The sequence below is a fragment of the Bactrocera tryoni genome, unplaced genomic scaffold (genome assembly GCF_016617805.1).
Source record: "Bactrocera tryoni isolate S06 unplaced genomic scaffold, CSIRO_BtryS06_freeze2 scaffold_15, whole genome shotgun sequence".
NCBI lineage: Eukaryota > Metazoa > Arthropoda > Insecta > Diptera > Tephritidae > Bactrocera > Bactrocera tryoni.
Genome location: NW_024395867.1, coordinates 49,013 through 71,322, shown reverse-complemented (window position 1 = coordinate 71,322; position 22,310 = coordinate 49,013). Strand labels below are relative to the sequence as shown.

The 22,310-nt window shown below is 34.9% G+C and overlaps 1 protein-coding gene and 1 long non-coding RNA gene across 2 annotated transcripts; one reads left to right on the top strand and one right to left on the bottom strand.

Moving 5' to 3' along the window:
• Positions 1–5,833: 5,833 nt before the first annotated feature.
• LOC120780096 lies at positions 5,834–19,136 on the top strand. The gene is made up of 3 exons (XM_040112373.1): positions 5,834–6,073; positions 18,807–18,950; positions 19,017–19,136. Exons 1-3 carry the CDS (start codon positions 5,894–5,896, stop codon positions 19,134–19,136), a joined length of 444 nt encoding a protein of 147 aa, XP_039968307.1. The 5' UTR covers positions 5,834–5,893.
• A 1,761-nt stretch (positions 19,137–20,897) lies between these two features.
• Positions 20,898–21,385, bottom strand: LOC120780092. The gene is made up of 3 exons (XR_005705813.1): positions 21,310–21,385; positions 21,119–21,223; positions 20,898–21,031 (listed from the first exon to the last, which is right to left on the bottom strand). It is a non-coding gene; the product is annotated as an uncharacterized LOC120780092 (long non-coding RNA).
• Positions 21,386–22,310: the final 925 nt, after the last annotated feature.

The following is a 22,310-nucleotide window of genomic DNA, read 5'->3' as shown; positions in this document are numbered from 1 at the left end:
TTCTGACGTTTTTTGTTAGTCGGTTAACGCACTTTTAGTGATTTTCAACATAACCTTTGTATGGGAGGTGGGCGTGGTTATTATCCGATTTCTTCCATTTTTGAACTGTATATGGAAATGCCTGAAAAACGACTCTGTAGAGTTTGGTTGACATAGCTATAGTAGTTTCGAGATATGTACAAAAAACTTAGTAGGGGGCAGGGCCACGCCCACTTTTCCAAGTACGTCCAAACATGCCCCTCCCTAATGCGATCCTTTGTTTTAAATTTCGCTTTAATATCTTTGTTTATGGCTTAGTTATGACACTTTATAGGTTTTCGGTTTCCGCCATTTTGTGGGCGTGGCAGTGGGCCGATTTTGCCCATCTTCGAACTTAACCTTCTTATGGAGCCAAGGAATACGTTGTACCAAGTTTCATCAAGATATCTCAATTTCTACTCAAGTTACAGCTTGCACGGGCGGACGGACAGACGGACGGACAGACAGACATCCGGATTTCGACTCTACTCGTCACCCTGATCACTTTGGTATATATAACCCTATATCTGACTCTTTTAGTTTTAGGACTTACAAACAACCGTTATGTGAACAAAACTATAATACTCTCCTTAGCAACATTGTTGCGAGAGTATAAAAAATGACTATCAGCTGTTTACGAGAGTTACAAACTCTAATAGCTGCGGTCTGTCACCTACAAATTTGGATCTGAGTAAGTACGCAGTTAATCCGGATTAACGCTGCTGTCTGTGAAGGCCATTAGAACACACGGATTATCACATGCAAACATCTTATCCTTAGTAATTATGTTTGTAGTATTGTCTGTTGAATGCTATTGTCTTGGATGATAATGCATTTTATGTGTTTGTTTATGTACTTGTATATATACATTAGGGTGTGTCATTCTGAGGCAGCCTTTTTTTTCCAACTGAAAAACACGCTAAAAACTTTCGAAAATGTGAAAAAAAGTCGCTCAAAAGATGAGCTCTTAATATTAATATTAACAGGTGCATCTTTCAAATTTTCTGTTTTCCATATACACAAATAACATGGAAAAAAAATCATTTTTTTGTTGTGGCTATTGTGCGGAGGTTATTATATGTGCACGCGATGGCTGCCAGTAGGGATGGTAAGCTCGATTCCGATTCTATTCGAGAATCGAGTTTTCTCGTAAAATAATCGATTTTTTGAAATCGATCTTCAGTAATCGAAGTCGATTAAGAATCACTTCTTGACATTCATTTTATAGTATTTGGGCAAGATCAATTATGTAGACAAGATTAATCATATTTAACAAATAAATAATGTGGTTTATTCAATAAAACTATTGATTTCAAGAATACAAAGGAAAAACGATTTATATTAAAATTAATTCAGCTCTATCTTTCCGCACGTCGTACAATTCTTATTCGTCTTGCTGATCTTCTTCTTCTGGTTTTTCTGTGCTGCCATATCGTTTCATTCCCACACATCGGCCATCCTGCGTGACATTCGTCTCGAATAACTACTGCAAAAATATTCATATACATTTTGCTTGTAGATTCTAATCGCCGTGATACGTATGTAATGGAGTATCTATTTTATGTAGTGGATGTAACTCGCCCTCTTGTTTTCCTCTTTTGCGATTGGCAACGATGTATTGAACTCAATTGGAAATACACTTTTGAATTTTTTCATTCAGTTTGGAAAAATAGAATTCTCTGAATATAATATCTTTAGTTTTAGCTAAGTGAAATGCCCTTTTTCGTGGGCCCGTCGTATAATTTCTCTTTGTATGCATTTGGGTATGACTAATAACTCGCAGTCGTTTACTAATTTATATAAAATGTCACCCTTCATAAAGTAATCTTCATAACTTTCCTTTTCTTGCAACATTTCTTTAATTAGTCGCAGTTCCTCATCTTGTGTTTGCGCATCTTTGACTTTTAAAGTAACGTCATCTATGGTAATTGTTAAAATCGGAAATCTACTCAATGCATCTACATACGTGTTTCATACTTAAACCAGAACGGTGTACGATAGCATAGTCATACTCTTTCAATAGCATTATCCACCTAGCTACTCTCGTACATAAATGTTTTTTATCTATTGTTTTAGCAAACGCATTACAGTCGGTTACAATGGTAAAATGTAAACCCAATAAATAAACTTTAAACTTTTTAAGAGCAAAATTTTCGCTCAGCTTCCATCGTCTTTTTACTCATATAATACACGGGGTGCCATTGACTATCATCTGGAAATTTTTTTAATAAAACAGCGCCGTAACCATTTATGGATGCGTCTGTGTGTACTTGCGTTTCATACTTCTGATTGTATATACTTAGTACTGGTTTTTGACTTAAAAGGGTTTTTAAAGTATTAAATGACTTTATTTGTTCATCCCCCATATTAAATACAATATTTTGCTTTTTCAAATCATTCAGCGGCTTTGCAATTAATGCAAAGTTGCGAATGAACTTTCTAAAGTACCCGGCTAGGTCAAGGAAATTATCTAACTGTCTCAACGTTTTTGGTAATGGATACTTTATAACTGCTTCTATTTTTACACTTGATGGAGCGACGTGGTTATTTTCTATAACGTGGCCCAAAAATTCCACTTGTCTTTGTAAAAATTGGCATTACTTTTTGTTAATTTGAAGCCCATAATCCTGGCACAAGTTTAGAACCTTTTCTAATCGAATTAGCGCTTCTTTTTCGTTAGTTGCCGGAATTATAACGTCGTCGATGTAAGAGAGAGCAATTCCCTTTTTTGTAAAATCTCGAAATATAGCATTTACATACCTCTGAAAAACGCCGGGAGAGTTGCACAATCTAAATGGAACCTTAAGAAATTGAAATTGATTGTTATGTGTTACAAATGATGTATACTTGCGGCTTGCATCAGACACGTCAACGTGGAAGAACCCGTTTGTTAAATCAATCGTGCTAAATACCTTGGAGCCTTGTAGTCGATCGAGTTGGTCTTCAATTAAGGGCAGTGGGAATCTGTCCTTAATTATTACTTTGTTTATACGTCGGTAGTCTATACACAACCTGGGTGTGCCATCGCGTTTTTTCGCCAATACTATTGGACTGCAGAATTCAGACTCTGAAGTTTCAACAATTCCATCTTCAAGCAATTGTTCAACTTATCTATCAATTATCTGCCTTTCACTAAAAGGAAGTCTTCTAGGTGCAGAAAAAATTGGAGTATCGTCTTTTAACACTATTGTCATTTTCACATTTGTTGTTTTAGTTTTATTAGGCGTATATACATAGTTCAATTAAATCAAAAACTTTTTACTTTGCAGCAGCACTAGCAAGTGGGTCCACGTTTACATCTTCTTTACATTTATAAATTTTCATCAGCGCATGTTCTTCAAATGTATTACACGTATTTAATTTTTGTACAAAAATACCACTTGAATTAATTCGCACTTCAGCTTGGGAGTATAATTCTTCACCTATAATAATGTTAACGTCTATGCTGTTTAATGGTACGACGTGAAAATGTTATTGTCTATTTCTACATTTTTTTCAAAATGTCCAATCGGTTTCACTTTGTTCTCATTTGATTTTTGTCCAAATCTCACTAAATAAAACTACCAACTTCGGTTTCTTCAATAATTCGTACACTTTATATGTAACAACATTAAATTTACTGCCTGTATCAAACAAAGCTAACCACTTCTTATCTGCCATTTCTACTTCTTTCATCATTATATCTTTACTTGTTTTAACAATTTGTAAATTACGTTTGTCACTTTGTATGCTTTTGTTTGGACAATTTTTCGACATATGGCCAAAGTTATTACACTCAAAACACTTTACACCTTTCTCTCTGTCTTTACAATCAATACTTTTATGGCCTTTTACACCACAATTATAACAACGAATGTCCACTTTCGCTTCAACATTATTCACTGTTTTTCAGAATCTATTTATACTTCGTTTTCCTGAATTTACTATTTCTTTGTTAAAATCACTATTTACTTTCTTGTTCTTTTCTTTTTCTTCATATTTTGATTTTGATCGCACCATTTCGTATATTTTCAGGTTTTGTTTAAATTCCGTCACATCATGAGCGCCGTATAAAATGCTTTTGTTTAAACTTAAAACCCTTATGCCATCGATCACATACTGGATAAGAGCAGCATTCTCCAAGTTTCCCCTTGATGCGACTTCTTTCATTTAAAAAAAAATAATCTTGTGCGTTTTCGTCTTTTTTATTTTTTTTCACTTAATTGTTTGTGTATGGTAGCACTGTTCGTTGCTGTTTGAAATTCTTTCAACAATGCACTTTTCAATTTTTCCCAGGAAACAATTCCCCTTTTCGCTGTTCAGAAATAAGTTTGCAGTACCTTTAATAGACTTGTTAGCAAACACATACTTTTGAAAATCATCCCATCCCATAACAGCTGATGTCTCCTCGAATTTGTTTATCTAAACTTCAACTGGTAAATTGTCTGTTCCATCGTATTGTCGTATTGTTCAATTGTGATGGTTGCGCTCTTCTGCTTCTCGGGGTTATTGTGTTCTCTTTTTCGGAGCCATAATCGTCGTTTAAAAATGATACGAAGCAATCGTCGTTTTCTCTTTCATGAGTGCTGGTTGTTTTTCTAATTGAATTATATTGATGATAGTACACTTGTCCGCCAATTCGCCACAATTTCTGCTTCTATCGTCGTTTATGTTGCCTGCTGCTACCTCACCGCTGTGTTCACCTTCGCAATCGTCGTCATTATCGTCTTCTTCGTTATTGTTGCAACCAAGAAAATTCCCTTTTTGTAGATTTCGAAAGATGTGCAACTGTACATTTTCCTGTTTGCAGCTCAGTTGTAGCAAGTTGCAAATGGAAATTAATTCTGCTACAAATAAATTTGATGCAATGTATGCGGACTTTTGCGCATACTCGTCGTCATGCTCGTCGTAATTAAAACCTTCAAATTCGCGCAGCCTCTGTCTATTTCGTCTATCACCTTCGTCTTCGAAAATAAATCTATGCAATGCGCTAATGGTCTCTTTCACATTCGTCGTATATTTTCACGTACTTTATCACACAATTACACACACATATTACTTTTAGGTTGAGCCCCCAAATTTGTGGGCAAGATCAATTATGTAGACAAGATTAATTATATTTAACAAATTAATAATGTGGTTTATTAAACAAAACTATTGATTTCAAGAATACAAAGGAAAAACGATTTATATTAAAATTAATTTAGCTCTATCTTGCCGCAGGTCGTACACTTCTTACTCGTCTTGCTGATCTTCTTCTTATTCTTCTGCCTTTTCTGTGCTGCCATATCGTTTCAATCCCACATATATACTATATATCTTATTTAATTTAATTATGTCGATTTTAATATAAATGTTGCATACACGAAGCAAATATGATTACAATCCAAACAGAATTTCGTCGAATGATGAATGTTAAAGTTTCGCCAACATCTGAAAATTGTTTCCTTTGATCTTTACAAATTTTGAGGACTACAAATTGATGTTAGTTGGAACACGATCTGTTATTTAAATATAGTAAAAAGCAACCGCATGGGGTACAGAAAGTATTTTTATCTTAGGATATTCCCACTTGACTCCTTTTATTCGCCGATCATATGAGTACTTGCCATTAAAGGCTTCCAACGACATGGCAAAATTTTTCAAAACAAAATTTCACAGAAATTACTTTTAAATTTCATCAGTTAAGATTCGTTCATATTATAAATTAACTGACTACTCTACTTGAAAACCACAGAAAGCCTGATTATAAGACTTTTTAAAATAAAATTACTCAGAAATTATTATGTCATTTCATTAGGATTTTCATATTTTTAAACAAATTGAAGATATTTTGCTTAATTATGTACTGCTGATTAAAATTATTAAAAATTCTAGTTGAATTTGCAGAATCAAAATGCCAAACAAAGAAATTCGAAATGGAAAAGGAAGGGATAAATTGAAACCTTCTATACGTTTTAAGCAGTTGGCTCGTAGTGCTTTAATTAACCAACAATGGTTATCCGATTTAATAGACCATCAAAGAACAAAGATACCGTTGTACCGCCCAAAAGTGACAGGAATACTTACAAACAATGTATGTACATATATTGATAAAATTATACTGCATTCTTTCTTTTAAAGCCCTTCGTTTACAAAGCGTAGGAAAAAAAAATTTTGCATAAGTATCGAGAACTCCGAAGCGATTCAGAAAGAGAATCTTTGGTAAATCTAATGGCCCATCTCACTGTTTTTTCGCAAATACCCCCAGTAAGTAAACTTAATTTAAACCAGGAAGTATGCACTTAGAAAAATATCATAAATTTGGATGTACATATGTATGATAGGCGAAATGGTTATAAATCTGCAGAGCAGCTTCTGCGCACAACTTTAGCCCCGAAGATATTTTGAGTTTGTTGTGTATTGTGGCGTTGAATCCTAGACGTTGGTCTAACCCCTATATTCCTACTATAATCATTTCTGCTTCACTTTTCACTTCACATATGTATTCATTATAATGAATTCTGTTCCTTTGGTTGAGTTTTCATCGCATATAGCATCTTAGTAAAACATGCATCGATTAAATTAAGCAAAAATAAATACAAAAAAAAAAAACAAGTAAGGAAGGGCTAAGTTCGGGTGTCACCGAACATTTTATACTCTCGCATGATAAAGTGATAATCGAGATTTCATAATACGTCATTTACATATTTTTGTAAAGTTTTATTCCGCTATCATCATTGGTTCCTAATGTTTATACTCGTATTAGAGAATACTCGTATTTAGAGAAGGCATCAGATGGAATTCAAAATAGCTTTATATTGGAAGAAGGCGTGGTTGTGAACCGATTTTACCCGTACATGTCATCAGGGTGTTAAGAAAATATTATATACCGAATTTCATTGAAATCGGTCTAGTAGCTCCTGAGATATGGTTCTTGGTCCATAAGTGGGCGGCGCCACGCCCATTTTCAATTTTTAAAAAAAGGCTGGGTGCAGCTTCCTTCTGCCACTTCTTCCGTAAAATTTAGTGTTTCTGACGTTTTTTGTTAGTCGGTTAACGCACTTTTAGTGATTTTGAACATAACCTTTGTATGGGAGGTGAGCGTGGTTATTATCCGATTTCTTCCATTTTTAAACTGTATATGGAAATACCTGAAGAAAACGACTTTGTTGACTTTGGTTGACATAGCTATAGTAGTTTCCGAGATATGTACAAAAAACTTAGTAGGGGGCGGGGTCACGCCCACTTTTCCAAAACAATTGCAGCCAAATATGCCCCTCCCTAATGCGACCCTTTGTGCCAAATTTCACTTTAATATCTTTATTTATGGCTTAGTTATGACACTTTATAGGTTTTCGGTTTCCGCCATTTTGTGGGCGTGGCAGTGGGCCGATTTTGCCCATCTTCGAACTTAACCTTCTTATGGAGCCAAGGAATACGTGTACCAAGTTTCATCATGATATCTCAATTTTTACTCAAGTTACAGCTTGCACGGACCGACGGACAGACGGTCGGACGGACAGACAGACATCCGGATTTCGACTCTACTCGTTGCCCTGATCACTTTGGTATATATAACCCTATATCTGACTCTTTTAGTTTTAGGACTTACAAACAACCGTTATGTGAACAAAACTATAATACTCTCGTTAGCAACATTGTTGCGAGAGTATAAAAAACAAGAAAAAACGTTAACTTCGGCTGCACCGTATCTTATACACCCTTCACAGGGTGATATATGTATATAGTGTGCCCTTGATATATGTATATAGTGTGCCGATATGTTTAGTGAGCCGATCTGAACAATTACATTACATTATTTCTATGAACAATAACTCGTTTCCCATGCAAGTAGTTGATTCCAATCATTCAGTTTGTATGCCAGCTATATGCTATAGTTAACCGATCTAAACAATTCCTTCGGAATAAACCTGTGGCAACTTTTGTGAAGATACATTGTCAAATGTGAAACTTTTCCATACAAGAACTTGATTCCGATTGTTCAGTTTGTATGGCAGTTATACTGGTATGATATCGGCAGTTCCGACAAATGAGCAGCACTGATGTTTGCAAAATTTCAAAACGAGATCTTAAAACCTGAGGGACTAGTTCGTATATATACAGACAGACGGACAGACAGACAGACGGACAGACAGACAGACGGGCATAGCTAAATCGATTCAGCTCAACATACTGATCATTTCTATATGTATTTTATAGGGTCTCCGACGCTTCCTTCTGGGTGTTACAAGCTTCGTGACAAACTTAATATATTCAGGGTATAAAGATATGGAATGTCGGAATCGGACAATGGCCACGCCCACCGAATTCCGGTAAGCAAAAAGTGGCACGATTACGATTCTTTTGGCGCCGTAATTTGAGGGTATAAACGGAAAAAGTAAGATCTCAGGATTAAAAAATTTACACATATACCCTCCTCAAACTTATAGTTTTCGAGATATTTGCATTTAAGGTTCCACAATTTTATATGCTATTCACTCTCATAGTTGGTTTTTTTACATGACATGACGAAAACCAGTGTTGCTACATATTGCGTTTTGAAAAAATAATCAAAAAATTGTTTTTTTAACATATATAGAGGCAATGGTAGAAATGGATTTTTTATCTTATGTTATTGGATAAATAAAGATAAAAAAAATAACCATGGTCGGTCTAACACCGGGGTGTTCATAGTTCTTTTGTTTCGAACTACTTTCTGTACTGGCGGCCTTCGGCCGCGCTTCAAAAAAAAAATAAGCCTGGTCAGTCCTACACCGGGGTGTTCATAGTTCCTTTGTGTCGAACTCCTTTGTATTCATTTTGAACCATTAATATCTCTAAAGATGAAACAGAAATTGTTTGATTATTTCTTTCAGAACACAAAGTATGGCAACATTGCTATTTGTCATAAATGTAAACACACATATCTCTTGAAAGTTTGAATGAGTAAAGTAATTTTTAAAGTATATTTAGTTTCTTAAAAAATACACAATTAGTGTAAATTTTGGATACAGTGTGTGCATAATGTGTACAGTGTAATTAAAAATATATTAATTGAAAGATGTGTGAAAATTGGGGTAAACATAGTGAAATAACGAGCATTACTTTTACAAATTTTTGAACTTTAAATAGAAATATCTCTAAAACTATGAGCCTGAGGAGGGTATACGTGTATTAATTTTTTAATCCTGAGGATAGGGATCCTCTATCCATCCGTACCATCAAATCGTGGCGCCGAAATAATCGTAATATTGCCCAAAAAGCTATAAAGGACATAACTAATCCACAAATTAAGATACTTGAAAGTATATATCTCTCAAACGCCTAAAATTAAATCAATCAAACTTGCTGACAATCAGTCTCCTTGGAGGTTAAGCACGGTTATAATGGGAAATACAATTAGAATTCAGAGAGCATCCTTTTCAGTTAATAGTAACTAGTAATAACCCCCGATAATCGGGGGACTCCGTTATTTAAAATGAAAAAAGTAAAAACAAAAAATTTTATAAAAACTCAATTTATTCAAGTACTTCATGGAAAACTACATTCGTAGTTTTATTTTGGTCGTAAGTCTTAACTTTGATATCTTGAGAAGATCGTACTCGACTCAATGCGACATACAGCTGGCCATGCGTAAAACAATCCTCCTTGAGGAAAACACCAAATCTTGCTAGACTCTGCCCTTGAGATTTGTTTATTGTTATTGCGAATGCTACAATTATTGGAGCTGTGCGTAGGAGGATTCTGAAGGATGATCTGCATGCAATGGACCTACCCTATGATATATTGATCCATGTATTCGGAAGCAATATGGTCCGCGCCCTGTAGGCTCCGCAATTTTCGCTTCGAATGATGCAAAAGCAAACGAACTATTTAGCTGCCGAATATTCTCCAAATAGTGTCCCCGCCAAGAGCTCTAATCATTTTCTAGCACAGCTTTCAAAAACTCAGCTACACGTAATTCTTGAAGTATAACTTTTCCGCCATGACAACATGTCGTAAAGCCATTTCTTACCTAGTAACAATTTCAACCAAATATTAAGACAATAAGTATGTATATACATATATTACGAATATAAAACAATGAAAAGTACAGGTACCTTTTCACTTCCGAAATGTTTTGCTTTACAGTGTAAACATATATTAGTCAAACCCCCAAGCGAACTATACTCCGGAAGAACTACGGAGTTTAGGGCAGCTTTGAAATAACTTGCCATAGATCCTGCCTGACTACGGCTCTAATAAAACAGGTCAATTCATATATGTATATACATACATTAACAATTAAAAATTCCTTTTTATCTATAACATTCACCTCTTCTCTTCGACCTGTTTAACTCCTTTTTCGTCTAACTCGCCTTTGGTTTGGCATTTTATTTTTAATAATTAATCTGAATCTGAACTGAAATTCGATGTAGTATGTATGTATTCGCTGGTAATAGCCGCCTTGACTTTTGGAAGAAAACTGAACTGACTCAAAGCTTACCTAACGCAATCACACTTCTAATCAAAATAACGCCGACAACAATATTTCTGTTAGATTTTGCACTTGCGTCTTCGCCCATACATATGTATATACATACATATGTTTGTAAGTATGTATGTGTGAATATAAAACAAAGTAGAGTGCGCATGTCAAAGCTCAGTGTTCCTTAGCTCGTACATACATATTCGTGCAACATAGAAGAGAGCGCATGTCAAATCGTAGATAGCGCCTTAGCGCATGCATATCGTCGCATTTCCGCGAAAGTATCGTATGTTACTTTTTATCGAAATTGAGATTTTAATACCAAATTGTTAGAAAATTTATGTCTCACTATCCCGCAAAATAATATAACTGAAAACGCTATAGTTCCAATAAAAACTAAGTTTCAATTTTATCGTATGTATCTGTGAATTTTTCTGTTCGCGCAAAATTATCGTAAGTCCATACACATTTTTTTGCATGTGGAACGAATTACTGCAAACGCACGAAAATATAGAGAGATAACAACATTTTCATATCTTCATTATGTGCTCTTTCCATTTTGCCGTTAATTCCTCTTTACGCCGTTAATTCTTGGTGTACGTTTTGATATTCATTGATCTATCTGGTGATAAGTGAAGCTGTGAAAGCCCAAATTAGTCTTCATTTAGTTTCAAACACAACAATAGTGAACAAAATATAAACAATTGTGATCAACAAATGATTTATTTTTTATGGAATTTGCCCATGGAAAAGTAAGTAGTTACTTACTATGTTTCACTTAATTATTGTCGAGTTATTCAAAAGTGAAGTGATTCTGTGTGTATTTGTATGTATGTCTATAATTGTTTCGTTTAGCTAGCTCATGAAGTGTTTTTAGATAGATGTGAAGTGTAAGTAAATGTAACAGTATAAATGTATCAATTGCAGTCTATAAAATTTAGTTAAACTAACAAAATTTTAAACACCATAGCTTGTGAAATCACCAGTCCCATATAGTGATAGCGATAACGATGATGAAGAGTGCTGCGTTGGAAAACGTGGACTTAAGCGCAAACCAGTGAGAAAAGAAAAGAAGAAAAATGACAATAGAGTACTTCCTAACCCGTGTATAAATACCAAATGTAAGAAGGATTGTCGAAGTGTGCCAGACATTTCCCGGCAAAATATTAACGAACATTACTGGGGTATGTCAAACACAAGACGGCTAACATGGCTTCATGCAAATATCAAACGAAAGCAAATTAAAAAAAGGCGAGCTGGGCAGGAAGCAAAGCGTGTGCAAAGGCGAAACTGGACGTTTGAATATTCCCTATTGTGGGATGGAAAAATATTTAAAGTTTGCCAGAATTTTTTTTGAAAACTTTAAATATTTCTCAAATGGTTTTGAGACATGCATTAAAGAAAACTATTAGTTTTGAAAGCCGAAAAAAAGCACCACATAATAAAACAGACCATCGTACAATAGATTTTATCAAAGCTTACATAAAAAAGTTGCCAGCAGTACCATCACACTATTGCCGTAAAAATAATCAAAAAGTCTATTTACCAAGGGAATTCAGAAATGTATCCAATTTATATAAATTGTATCTTATTTATTTGGAAGATCAAGGCTTAAATGAGTTCACAGTATCTTGCCGAATATTTCGAAATGTTTTTAATACAGAGTTTTCAATTGGCTTCCATTTGTCAAAAAAGGACAAATGCACGATTTGCGAAAATATAAAGTATATTAACAAAGATGATAGAGAAAAAGTTCAGAATTCAAAAGAATTTCAAATTCATATAAATATTAAAAAACAAAGTACAGCTACTTTTCTCAAAGAACAAGCGGAAAGTAAAATGGGACAAAAATTTCTTTGCGCTAGTTTCGATATGCAAAAGGTTTTGCATACTCCTTTTTCCAAAAATGTTACCCTGTTTTATTCACGCAAATACGCTTACTACAACTTTAGTGTGTATGAAAGTGGGACCCGAAATGGATACTGTTTTTTGTGGGGCGAAATCGATGGCAAGAGGGGCAGTAATGAAATATGCTCAGCTCTCTTGAGGTATCTTCTTATTCTAGATAGTCGGAAAAAAAACCGATGATCTGAGCCTTTATTGCGATAGTTGCTCAGAACAAAATGAGAACAAGGCTGTGCTAGCAATGATATCATATTTTTTAAATACTTCTATTTTCCTAAAAACAATAAAGATTACCTACATATATACTTCCCGGACACACTATGATGCCGGTAAACTCAGTACACAGCACTATATGTAGAATCTTTTATCAGAAACCAATGTTTGGGCAACCAGTGAATGGCCGACACGGATTAGAAATTTATAGAATTACATCACACTGACTTTAAGAATTGGAAACTTTTTGCGAACTCACTATTTAAAAATAAAACTTTAAACTTAAGTAAATTACGTATCGCTATTATTAGAAAAGAACAATTGTCAATAGATTTAAGCTATGAGTATTTCGAAAACTCAAACAAAAAACTTATTAATTTGTTCAACGTTAACCAAAACATTGAATCTTTATATAGTTGTAAATTAAATATATCAACAAAAAAATTCGTAGACTTAAGTAATTTATGTAATAATAAAAATAGTATACCACAAAAGTATCATAAGGAATACTTAAACCTTCGACATTCAAATTTAATAAAGGACTGTTTGGAGGAAACGTATGAAGAAGATTAAAATAAATAATAAAATATATACTGTAATAATAAAATGATTGCACTACCTTTGTTAGCTTATTTCGTACAATAAATATTTTTTTTGCAATTATCGTATGTCATACTTCTTGCGGCTAAGCTCACTAAAACATAGCTTGCGAAAGTATCGTATGTTTAAATATCCTTATTTTTTTAGAAAAATGCGCAATTACTGACAAAAATTAAGTTGGCGTTCCTGTAGCTAATACAATACAACCTAAAAAATTTGAATATGATTTTCCCATTCTAAGCTGAGTAATTTAAAAAAAACCTCTTCCTTTAAAGTTTCGTTTTTTTACATACGATACTTTCGCGGAGATATGTATGTATGTACCAGTGCACATGCCAAAGTAATCATTTGTATTTTGTAATATTCGTCATTCTCGTATTGTCATAGATAACTTGATTAGAATCCCTTTTCTTGCTCTCTCGCTTGCAGCTGATCTGTTTTCTGAGCTGGCAACAAAACACAATCAGGGTGCTGTCAACCAGCACTTAGTGAAAAAGCAGCGCTATAATTACTTGACGAAATTAGTGTGCAATGAAACTGTGCGAACATATTTTGGCAAAATAAATGTTTATGTAAATTAATTAATGATTTTGCATTTTAGCATTTACATATATATGTATGTATGCATTTTCAAAGTGTTTAATTTAGTGTTTTGTATAATTTATTAAATACCCAAGTTAATATTTTTCAGCAGTGGCATCATTGGCAAATGTTATAAAAAATGCGAGCAGACAACATTGTTGTTGTTAGATTTCGCACTTGCGCCTTCGCGTATGTGGGTATGTGTGTAACGAAAGCAAATGACAGAAACATTTTTAATTATTCATTCTCTTACATATATGCTCTTTTTCAGATCGCACACTTTAATTTGATGTATTATTTGTCTCTGTACGTTTTGTAGATCTCTGGAAATAAGCGCCTTGTCTTAGAATAATATATAGATTCTGTGTATCAAAAATGGGTTTAAATGTGTCAACACTTCCTTGAGCTCACATATACCTAATATAAGGATTTTCGAACTTCCTGGTGACTTTATACTGCATATATGTCGGCCTATATTTGAGTATCACAATGAAAATGAGAGAGCATGTTTTACTCGTAACAGTTAGGGATTTCACATAGTCTCATAAAGTTATAAGTTATAACGATCCGAAAACATAGCATTGAAAATTGTAAATGTGTAAACTCATTTTTGTATGTAATCCAACAACAATTTTTTTAAATCATTGTAAAAATGTATAATTTTATGATTTTACGATGCTTTAGGACGGGTTATGAATACCCGAAGTATATCTTTGTGCCTAAAATAGATAAAATTGGGCAAAAACTTGACCTAGGCCCCATACAAATAATTTAACGACTTTCGAACATATGGCTGACTTTACTCCATATGATAGGTGATTATGTGAGGTACCTTAAAGAAACCCAGGAAACATTTTTTTTAGTTTGTGGCATGCCAATAACTCCCATATATCCATATACTACAGATAATAATTTTCGTTCTTCTCATAAACCTTATGGCGAATATGTAGGGCAGTGTATAATTGATATATAGTATACAAAAAATTGCTTGCATTCCGATCTTCAAGTTGAAGTTTTGCAGCTAAAATTATTATTTCTCTGGCTTTAATTTTTGCAAGTTGGAAGAGTATAAAATTGCATCCGAATTTAGACTTATTTACTGGTTTATTTTAACACATCGGAAAAGTAAACATTTTTTCCACTCTAAATTTTAATAAAAGTAATACAACAAATTAAAAAAAAAACATCAGCTAGCAAAACTAAATCATTAAGAGAAGTTATTTTGTGTAAACATATTCTCCCGTGTTAAATCCATTTTTTAACTACCACTTATCTTATAAAAATGTCTTCAAAATAAAAAGAATCTACTATTTTCTCAGCGAAAAATTATTTTATATCTGTACAACCAAGGCATGTCATATGTTGAAACTCACAATATCATAGAGCGTTTTAAAGGAGCATCATGTTTAAAAAGTAAAAAAAGTGAAAAAATTAGTCGATATTTTCACGTAACTAGAAGAAGCGCCTACACTACGCAATCCACATTCTGGGATCAAATACTCTTCTCAGATGAGTAAGTATAATATCTTTCGGAGCGACGGCCGTACTTCAGTGTGGAGAAAGCCAAACACACAAATCCACATTCTGGGATCAAATACTCTTCTCAGATGAGTAAGTACAATATCTTTCGAAGCGAGGACCGTACTTCAGTGTGGAGAGAGCCAAACACTGAATTTGAAAAACAAAATCTTGTTCTAACAGTGAAATATGGTGGTGTGGAGATGCATGTCTGCTGCATGTTTGGATGTGCTGGTATTCATAGAAGACATTATGGACAAAACGGTTTAATTAAATATATTGAAGGAAATTTTGAAAAAATTCCCCAAAAACTAAATTTACCAAGCCCATTCACATTTCACCATGATATAATTTCAGAATGTGGTGTATTGTCCCATTCACCATAATCTCCAGACCTCAACTCAATTGAGCATTTGTGGCAGGAATTGAAAAGGCAGGTGAAAAATTGGGTCTGTATGTTTTGAAATGAGAAAATTTCATTTTAACTGATGGGAGAGTTAATTATCTTATCAAAATACTCTAAACAAACAAAAACAAAAACAACCTTGAGTTTAAGTAAACAAAAATATCAAACAATCTTATCTTAAAACAAAGCAAATGTATGAAAGTAAACAATATAATATATGTAAACAAACTATCAACTAGTAATAAGTAAACATACTAATTAGTACAAATAGCAGTAAGGTTCATGCCTTAATAGTGTTAATAAAGAGGGCACATCTCGGCAGCTCAAAAATATATATGTATTTTGACTAATTTTAGTTGTGGATAACTTCGTCTATCTTGGAATCGGTATAAAAAGCAACAACAATGTCAGCAACGAAATCCAACGCAGAATATCTTTTGGCAACAGGTGCTACTTCGGATTAAGTGGGCCATTGAGATAGAAAGTTCTCTCTCGACAAACCAAAACTTAACTCTATTCATTATTCCCGTACCGCTATATGGTGTAGTGGCATGGACAATGACAACATCTGATGAGTTGACATTACTAGTTTTCGAGAGAAGGGTTCTGCGGAAGATTTATGGTCCTTTGAGCGTTGGCTACGTCGAATATCGCATTCAAAGGAACGATGTGCTGTATGGGATATACGTCGACATTGACATAGTTTAACGAATAAAGAGACAGCGGCTGCGCTGGCTAGATCATGTCGTCCGAATGGATGAAAGCACTCCAGCTGTGAAAGTATTCGACGTGTTACACGCCGGGGGAAGCAGAGGCAGAGGAAGCGAACCAATTCGTTGGAAATACCAGGTGGGGAAGGACCTGGCTTCGCTTGGAGTCTCCAACTGGTGTCACGTAGCGAAAAGAAGAAACGACTGTTAACGTAAGCGGTGTCTACGCTAGTAAAAAAGAAAATCCGTCTGCCGCGGTAGGAGTACCAGTGTCGCCTACGAAATAAATAAAATTTGCATATATGTATATATTTAGTGATTGAAAGGCTTAAATAAAAATAAAGCTTTACAATTTTCGATCTGTAAAACTTGTTAGAGAGATTAGTATTGACGATGGACGGAATCGGACGATATGTAGTTTGTTATAAATAATCTGGAACAAGTTTAAATAACATATCTCATAAACCAAATGTGGAGAACCTAGAAAATAAAATAAATAAATAAAAATTGATGCTTACCTCGGATCTTCATCGGTTCATATTTTAAAGGGTAGGTAAATCTGGTAGGCTTGTGATTAAGATGGCAATGTCATATACATATGCCGCTATCTTAGGGGATTTTCCATGTAAGTTCTTTAGTAGTTTATTCACCACTAATGTGCCTAGGAGCGAAGATTGCACTCCACTGCGAGTACCTCTACAGACTTCCTTGGTCATTCTATCGTCGTTTCATTTTGCTTTTATCCTTCAAGAGATCAAACGTTATGTAGCAGGATCAATACCTATTGATTGGTTACTGTAGAATAGATTGTGTATAAATGTTATAGAATGGTTCACAAAGGTTTAGGAAGACCCCAAGTCTAAATTCTTATATTCAAGAGCGCTTTCGGTGTTAAATACATACTAGTATAGGGAGTGCAGTTTCTACTGAGATGCCGTTTGCGTATGCACGCTGCGCTTTGAATAAGCTTCAAGGAGGCGCTGCGATCTTGATGTGCACGGCCAAGATTTCCTCTTACGTTTTCAGCAGGAGGGCTTATAGGCTTAACAGGCACTCTTTCGAGTAGGTTGGGTTGTTTCTACCTGCCTTTAGTATGAAAACTACCCTAGCCTGTATCCATGAGTGGGGTCCGTCAAGGATTGTTGTTTTATCCAGCACATGCACTTTTTGTATTCTCTAAGAAAATCTTTATATTCGTCCTCGATTCTGCCAGTTTGCTCAGTTGAAAAACTCCTGTACTCTGCATCTGCAAGATCTCAGGTTTCTTGTTCCACCAAAGTGGCTTGGTTTTGTGCTTGAGCCGCATCGTAAGGCAAGTGTGATGAAAAGCTGTATCAAAAGTCACGACTCTTCATATGAGTTATACCTGCAAGGTTTAAGTCTTTTACCTATTAGTATCTGCTGTATAGATCCCAGTTTCTGTTTCTAGGTTTTTTCTTAACTTTGTGATCTTTGCTTCATATGAAGAAGTAGATGTACCTATGGCCAGAATGACGGTGTGCTTAGCACCATTAGTTCTCTACAATTCTACCTGTACCGGTGAAGAGCGTTATGTCAAGGATGTTTTTGGAAGTGGGTGTATATAGGTAGGTTTCTCATCTGGATTAGCTATCACTACATTACTTTGTAAAATAATTTAATTTGAGTAGAGATTCCCCTATCTGATTAATAGCGGACTTGTCCCAAATCGTATCAGGGGGTTAGCTGGATGTAACCGCCAGTCTTTGGAGCTCTGTCCTTGGTGTCAATCTTGTGGTATACATATATACAGTTGAGAAGAAGCTCGGCGGAGATGATCTTACATTTGTGAAGGTTTAACCACAGATCCTGCACCAATCTCATGCCGTAGCCGCCCTTCTCTATGTTGAAAAGAATCTCGGCGGAAGCGATCTTATATTTGTGAAGGTTTGTCTGGAGTACCCACAGCTCCAGGTTTCGGACCCACAGACCGCTAAATGGGTTCTTTCACCACCTCCTGTAGAATAAGTGATGTCGTCATCTTCGATGTTGAGATTTTTCTCCAATTAACCGTATATCAACGGTTTTTTATTGATAAAATGAGATGAATAGGTCCACTTTCCCATAATTTGAAAAATTTCGAACTTCCGGTTGCTTTTATACAGTACTTCTATGTCAATGAGCTAGTTATCTTAACGAAATTCCGTTTCGATTTGCTTAATTCGAGCATGACGAAATACACATATTTACAAATACTACTGAGCGGCGCGACGAAATCTTGTAGTTGGAGAGTCTTAGACTAGTATACATACACATATCTTCACAGTATAGATTGCCTTTTCACATTTAACAAAGTTAACAAAGTTCTACTTAAAGGTGTTTATGACATTTTTTGTACATATGTAAATATATGTATGTAAATTATGATTTAAAAGAAATAATTTTGTGTTTATTCGAATAAATATAGAAATTACGAGCTCGCTTGGCACCGTATGCATATTTCATAATTCTTGGCCCGAAACGAAAAATAATAGAACAGGGAAGAGAACCTGCGACGGTTTATTTTGTGCTTACTGGCGATATAACTGTGACAACGAAAATATGGAATTCAGTAAAGAATGGAAATTATCAATTTAGGTTATCTTGTACCAATAATATATTTATACTTCCTTCGTAGGTAAAAAATAAATATATTGAAAGAGTGGAATACTTGAGCGGACCCGGCGAATGGTTAGGAGAGATTGATTTCCTTGAAAACCAAAAGAGACGACAAACATTCACGAGTAAATGTAAGTAAACAAAGAATCCAGAACAGATCTCTGTAAATCAAAATTAATTACCACAGAGCGCTACTAGAGGTCTCTGTGTGATCACTCATCCCTTTCTCACACATAGGAATAATGGGTTAAGACTTGACGTTGAAGTTTGTGGTAGTGGCGACTTTTTCGGAAAGAGAATGTGCATTACAACGTGACAAATATCTCGCTTCGTAATACAATAATTAATAAACTCTCTTTCTGATGAACTGGGAAAGAGTATATAAGATATGGTTTAGGGTCTCTAACTGATGAACTGTTGTGTCTTTGATTGTGGAACAGAACAAAATACCGCTTAATTTAAAAAATATGCCCTTCTGTAAATTGTGGATGTAAGAAAGATACAAACTGTTTGTGTCCCGTCCATTCCATTGTAAGAACAAAACAAGAAACAAGTAAGGAAAGGCTAAGTTCAGGTGCAACCGAACATTTTATACTCTTTCAACTTGCAAGAATCAAAGCCAGGGAAATACTTTAAGGTCTACGTGTGTCTAAACAATTTTCTATGTACATAGCTATTCTCATATAACTATGAGATGATACACTTATCCCTCTGTTTTACAAGTTTTTGTTTAAAAAATGTACAGAATATGTGGGATTATTTGTCAATAAATTTTTGATTGGCTGTGGCGGCTCCTACATATTGGGGAGATTCTGAAATTTTGATCAGTAAGCCGTTGCGATCGTTCGATACTCAACTCCCTCGCGGGTACTTGAGAAGTCTCTAAATTTTCTTGAGCAAACCTCTGCGAGCACTCGATACTCGGATCTCCGGCACGCGATTACGATGCGTATTTCATTCGACTTGCAAGACGAATTCAGTTTCTAATGTGGATTCTCCATCACGGCGTGTTTTTGATACCTTCCCCTGGGAACTTCTTCTTCTTTACTGGCGCAGACAACGCTTACGCGATTATAGCCGAGTTAACAACAGCGCGCCAGTCGTTTCTTCTTTTCGCTACGTGGCGCCAATTCCATATTCCAAGCGAAGCCAGGTCCTTCTCCACTTAGTCCTTCCAACGGAGTGGAGGTCTTCCTCTGCCTCTGTTTCCTCCGGCGGGTAATACGTCGAATACTTTCAGAGCTGGAGTGTTCTCGTCCATTCGGACAACATGAAATTTGAAACTTTTTTTTATTTAAAATTAAAAAAAAAATATGAATATCCAAATTTTTTACTTTTATACAAATTTAGATTGATCATACGTTATTTGGTATCAGAAATAAATATTCAAAATAACGTCAGACACCTACTATAAAATTTGCTTTATTTTTATATTTTATCTAAGATATACTTATAGTTTTATTTTAATTCAGATTTGAAAATTTTGTTTCAACATTTCGAGTGGGTTTCTTCTTATAATGTGTTTTTCTTCTCTTGTCAACCTTTGAAAGTGATGCTACGTTATTTTGCATTTCAGGTGACGATATAAACATATTAGCGAGTTTGTTACGCATTTTGTTAGCAGTAAGCGGCATATCTGTTACCTCGATATGTAATTATATTTGTTATCTATTTGTTACTTCTAACAAATTAAATTCTTTTCCTTGTTTCATGAACACATCCAAAAGCCATCGCGATTCTTTGCCATCTCAGCCAAAACAACGCCCGCGATAAAGAGCATATCTTTTCGTTTTAAGGGATTTTCAAGATGAATTTTAAATTTCTTTAAATTTGAATATTTTTTATTTTTTTCTTTATAAATTTTTTTCATTTGCAATAACTTACCGCTAATTTATCCACACGCACGCCATATGCATGCAATTGCGGTCATATGTCGATACCGTTTGTATGGTGTTAAACACTAACCAGCGATGCCTTGTCGTTCAACGTTTATTAAATGCGCCTCAAAACCTTTATCACACAACCATCGAGGAACTGTAGTAAAGGAAAAATATTATATTTGTAAAATTCATTAGTTGACAACTATTGGTGACAAGCACAGTTGTTTCCAACTCTACTCACTGTTCCATTTCGATGTCGTAGGTGAAGCAGCAAAGTTTCTCTTTCCTCTTGCACAGTTTCAAAGGCAGCGGTTTGATTAAACGTAGAACCACCAAACGGCAGCAACTGTAAAAAATTAATTTCATAATCTTATTAAGCTTCTTTTGTCTAACTTTATTATTATACAAATTTATGTACTTAGCGGCGCTAACCTTCAACAGATGCCGTGTGATATCACGAACAGCAATTTTCAGTTGTTTTTAGTAAACTGACTTCAATAATTTTTCCTCGATTCTTCAAAAGCAGAGTTTTGGTGTTCCACACTGTTGCGTCAAGCAACAAGATACACATACACATATATATTTAAACCTAAAATTAGAATTCAGAAAATTGAATTATAAGAGTTGTAAAATATTGAATTGTTAAAAGATTAAATTAAGAAAATCTATTATACCTTAATAATGCATTCATAATACCAATCTACTACTTACCTTAATACCATAATCTGTTACAATATTTAACAAAAGTTGAAGAGTTATACTTACCCCTTTTTTAATACATATTTTTATTACAACTAGTTTAAGCCGTTTATATAATGAACAAGTGCATTAATTAATATTTCAAACCAATTCTTCTTCTTCTTAATTGGCGTAGACACCGCTTACGCGATTATAGGCGAGTTAACAACAGCGCGCCAGTCGTTTCTTCTTTTCGCTACCTGGCGCCAATTGGATATTCCAAGAGAAGCCAGGCCCTCTCCACTTGGTCCTTCCAACGGAGTGGTGGCCTTCCTCTTCCTCTGCTTATCCCAGCGGGTACTGCGTCGAATACTTTCAGAGCTGGTGTGTTTTCGTCCATTCGGACAACATGACCTAGCCAGCGTAGCCGCTGTCTTTTAATTCGCTGAACTATGTCGATGTCGTCATATATCTCGTACAGCTCCTCGTTCCATCGAATACGATATTCGCCGTGGCCAATGCGCAAAGGACTATAAATCTTTCGCAGAATTTTTCTCTCGAAAACTCGCAACGTCGACTCATCCGTTGTTGACATCGTCCAAGACTCTGCACCAAATAGCAGGACGGAAATTATGAGTGACTTATAGAGTTTGGTTTTTGTTTGTCGAGAGAGGACTTTGCTTTTGAATTGCCTACTCAGTATTGGCAAGAGTTATTCTGCCTTGGATTTCTAGGCTGACATTGTTGGTTGTGTT

Bases quoted from the DNA above. Each gene is read 5' to 3' on its own strand.
- LOC120780096 (XM_040112373.1), top strand. From the start codon at position 5,894: ATGCCAAACAAAGAAATTCGAAATGGAAAAGGAAGGGATAAATTGAAA. The intron at 6,074-18,806 runs GTATGTACATAT...GAATAAATATAG, and splicing joins CAGGAATACTTACAAACAAT to AAATTACGAGCTCGCTTGGC. The intron at 18,951-19,016 runs GTAAAGAATGGA...CTTCCTTCGTAG, and splicing joins CAACGAAAATATGGAATTCA to GTAAAAAATAAATATATTGA.